This window comes from Mandrillus leucophaeus, unplaced genomic scaffold, assembly GCF_000951045.1.
Source record: "Mandrillus leucophaeus isolate KB7577 unplaced genomic scaffold, Mleu.le_1.0 Scaffold242, whole genome shotgun sequence".
NCBI classification, from domain to species: Eukaryota; Metazoa; Chordata; class Mammalia; order Primates; family Cercopithecidae; genus Mandrillus; species Mandrillus leucophaeus.
Window position 1 is genome coordinate 1,244,424 of NW_012102499.1, and position 3,453 is coordinate 1,247,876.

General features: G+C 38.6%; 1 protein-coding gene across 1 annotated transcript in view; it reads left to right on the forward strand.

The window, feature by feature from the left end:
* The window catches only part of KIF27 (kinesin family member 27), a 99,283-nt gene that overhangs the window by 92,034 nt on the left and 3,796 nt on the right, over window positions 1–3,453 (forward strand). The window contains exon 17 of the mRNA XM_011982757.1: window positions 843–1,007. Within this exon, the coding sequence (XP_011838147.1) occupies window positions 843–1,007 (165 nt within the window). The remainder of the gene's footprint in view (window positions 1–842; window positions 1,008–3,453) is intronic.

Here is a 3,453-nt window from a genome sequence, read left to right on the forward strand (position 1 = left end):
TATATAAATATATCTATATATAAATATATCTGTCTACATATATATATAAAGGGGAGTTTATTATTAACTTACACAATCACAAGGTCCCATGGTAGGCTGTCTGCAAGCTTGAGGAGCAAGAAGAGCCAGTCTGAGTCTCGAAACTGAAGAGCCTGGAGTCTGATGTTCAAGGACAGGAAGCATCCAGCATGGAGAAAGATGTAGGCTGGGAGGCTAGATCAGTCTCGCCTTTTTATGTTTTTCTGCCTGCTTTATATTCACTGGCAGCTGATTAGATGGTTCCCACCAGATTAAGGGTGGGTGTGCCTTCCCCAGCCCACTGACTCAAATGTTAACCTCCTTTGGCAACACCCTCACAGACACAGTCAATACTTGGCATCAATACCTGACATCCAAATTGTGGCTGAAAACAAACCCATTCAGGTAACAGATATGTGTAACATGCTTATATAGTCCAGGGGCTGTGTTAAAAACATAATTTTGCAGCTGGGCATGGTGGCTCATGTCTGTAATCCAGCACTTTGGGAAGCCGAGGCAGGTGGATCACGAGGTCAGGAGATCGAGACGATCCTGGCTAACACGATGAAACCCCGTCTCTACTAAAAATACAAAAAAATAAGCTGGGTGTGGTGCCAGGCACCTGTAGTCCCAGCTACTCGGGAGGCTGAGGTAGGAGAATGGTGTGAACCCAGGAGGCGGAACTGGCAGTGAGCCGAGCAGCTCGCGCCACTGCACGCCAGCTTGGGCGACAGTGTGAAACTCTGTCTCAAACAAACAAACAAAAACATAATTTTGCATCATTTATTTAAAACTGATTTTAAATGCAAATTTTTGTTGTATAGAACAAGATGAAGAAGGCATTATGGAAACTTTCAAAACATATGAAGATAAAATCCAGCAGTTGGAAAAAGATCTTTATTTCTATAAGAAAACCAGCCGGGATCTTAAGAAGAAACTTAAGGAACTGGTAGGGGAAGCAATTCGGCGGCAACTAGCACCATCAGAGTGTAAGACTTTTAGTGTTGTCACTCTGTTTCTCTAGCCTTTGGTGAAGTCATGCCAGCTTTGTAGTGCAGCCTTTACCAATTGATTGGGTTACTTAGGATTGATACTTCTGTTTGTCTCTGTAAACAAAAATCGTTGTCTAAGATAGAACCACATGAGAAGTGAATGAATGAACAAATTTATAGATGCAAAGGAAATGATCAATTATTGATTGTCTGCCATGTGCCAGGGGCTTGTAGACCTTAACTCATTTAATCCCTAAATTAACTCTATAATCTAACATAGCTGTTGTATTTCAATTTTATAGTAAATTAAGCCTTCTGATTATCATTTAAAAAGGTGTAAGGTAGATAAGAGTAAAAGTATGTATTTTTAAGATAAATCAGGTCTTTTTATATATCATGATCCCTGGAAATTAAAAAATATAATAGAACCTATTTTTAAGACAAAGATGTTTCCTTGTATAATTATATGTAGATATGTAGATTTAGCACATTCCTAAATGAAATGATAACATATGACAAAATATTACACTTTGCAAAAGTAAAAAATACTATGAAGGTAATATATTGCTATGATTAAAATATACCCTCTTTAAGATAGCTGAATATATAGAAATGAATATTTCTAAAATAATAAAGTCTACATTGTATAAAAGAATTAGCTAATAATTCTAATAACTTAATTGTAATAACTTCAGTAATTTAAGTATGGTTTATGAAAAGTTGACTTTAAAATCTTTTAGGCACACACTGATTTTTTACCTGGAAAGAAAACTACTTAAAGATGGGCACACAAGATGTAAGAAGACCAGTGAAAAATAATATGGATGAGCAATGAAGTGATACATGCTGAATATGTAATAGAAGTAGAATTGGTCAGGTGCGGTGGCTCACGCCTGTAATCCCAGCACTTTGGGAGGCCAAGGCGGGCGGATCACTGGAGGTCAGGAGTTCGAGACCAACCTGACCAACATGGTGAAACCCCGTCTCTATTAAAAAATACAAAATTAGCTGGGTGTGGTGGTGCATGCTTGTAATCCCAGCTACTTACGAGGCTGAGGCAGGAGAATCACTTGAACCAGAATAATATGGATGAGCAATGAAGTGATACATGCTGAATATGTAATAGAAGTAGAATTGGTCAGGTGCGGTGGCTCACGCCTGTAATCCCAGCACTTTGGGAGGCCAAGGCAGGCGGATCACTGGAGGCCAGGAGTTCGAGACCAACCTGACCAACATGGTGAAACCCCATCTCTATTAAAAAATACAAAATTAGCTGGGTGTGGTGGTGCATGCTTGTAATCCCAGCTACTTACGAGGCTGAGGCAGGAGAATCACTTGAACCTGGGAGGCTGAGGTTGCAGTGAGCCGAGATCATGCCATTGCACTCCAACCTGGGCAACAAGAGCGAAACTCTGTCTCAAAAAAATGCTAACTTATATTTGTGACATTTATCATATATAGACATTTTCAAAAATAATTCCCTTTAGCCCCCAAACTCAGGATAGGCTGAGGTCTGCTAACTGCATTTTCAGATGAGGCCACTGACGCTTAGAGAAGGCAAGTGACGTATGGACAGAACAACAACTATAACATAGTCAATGTTGTCCCTCATCTTCTGACTGCTGGTTCAGTATTCCAGGATAAAAGTTGCCTTAGGATAAAGATGTGATACAAACATACAAATCCTGCCAAAGAGATGACACTTTCTGATTCTCAGTATAGTAATACAGAGGTACTTACCGATAAACTCATTTACTTGAAATACTGCTGGCTATATATAGCTAAAACTTTAACTTGAAACATTACTTGCCAAAAATTAAAAAGTAAACAGGTATCAAGTAAGAAACAGAATAATCAACATAAGACCACTTTAGCTTTTAAAAAAAGTCTACTGTCAAATTTGAGGTATCTGATATTAGATATCTAGTTTGTACATGGCCCATGTGTATGCCACTGAGTCTACTAGACATTTCTTTAAAATGACAATGTGATATACAGGTTTAAGAAATCAGGATCTTCATCCTGCTCTTTAACCAAACACACAAATCTAAAACACAGTTAATTTTGGAGAGGTGTACAATGAGAATAACACTGTTCTGACCAACTAACCCAAGGAGTCTAGTCTTGATAATAACGTTGGAGATACTATTTCAGCTAATTTGCTATTCTACTTAGAAACATTTAAAATACTTCTATTTTTTGGCTATAAAAAGTAATGTATAGTCATTATAGAAAAATCTGAAAATGAAGAAAATCAGTTATAATCCTACCCACATTTGAGCATAATTCTTTTCATATTTTCCCCATGCTTTAAAATATACAGTTGCGGCCAGGCGCGGTGGCTCAAGCCTGTAATCCCAGCACTTTGGGAGGCCGAGACGGGCGGATCACGAGTTCAGGAGATCGAGACCATCCTGGCTAACACGGTGAAACCCCATCTCTA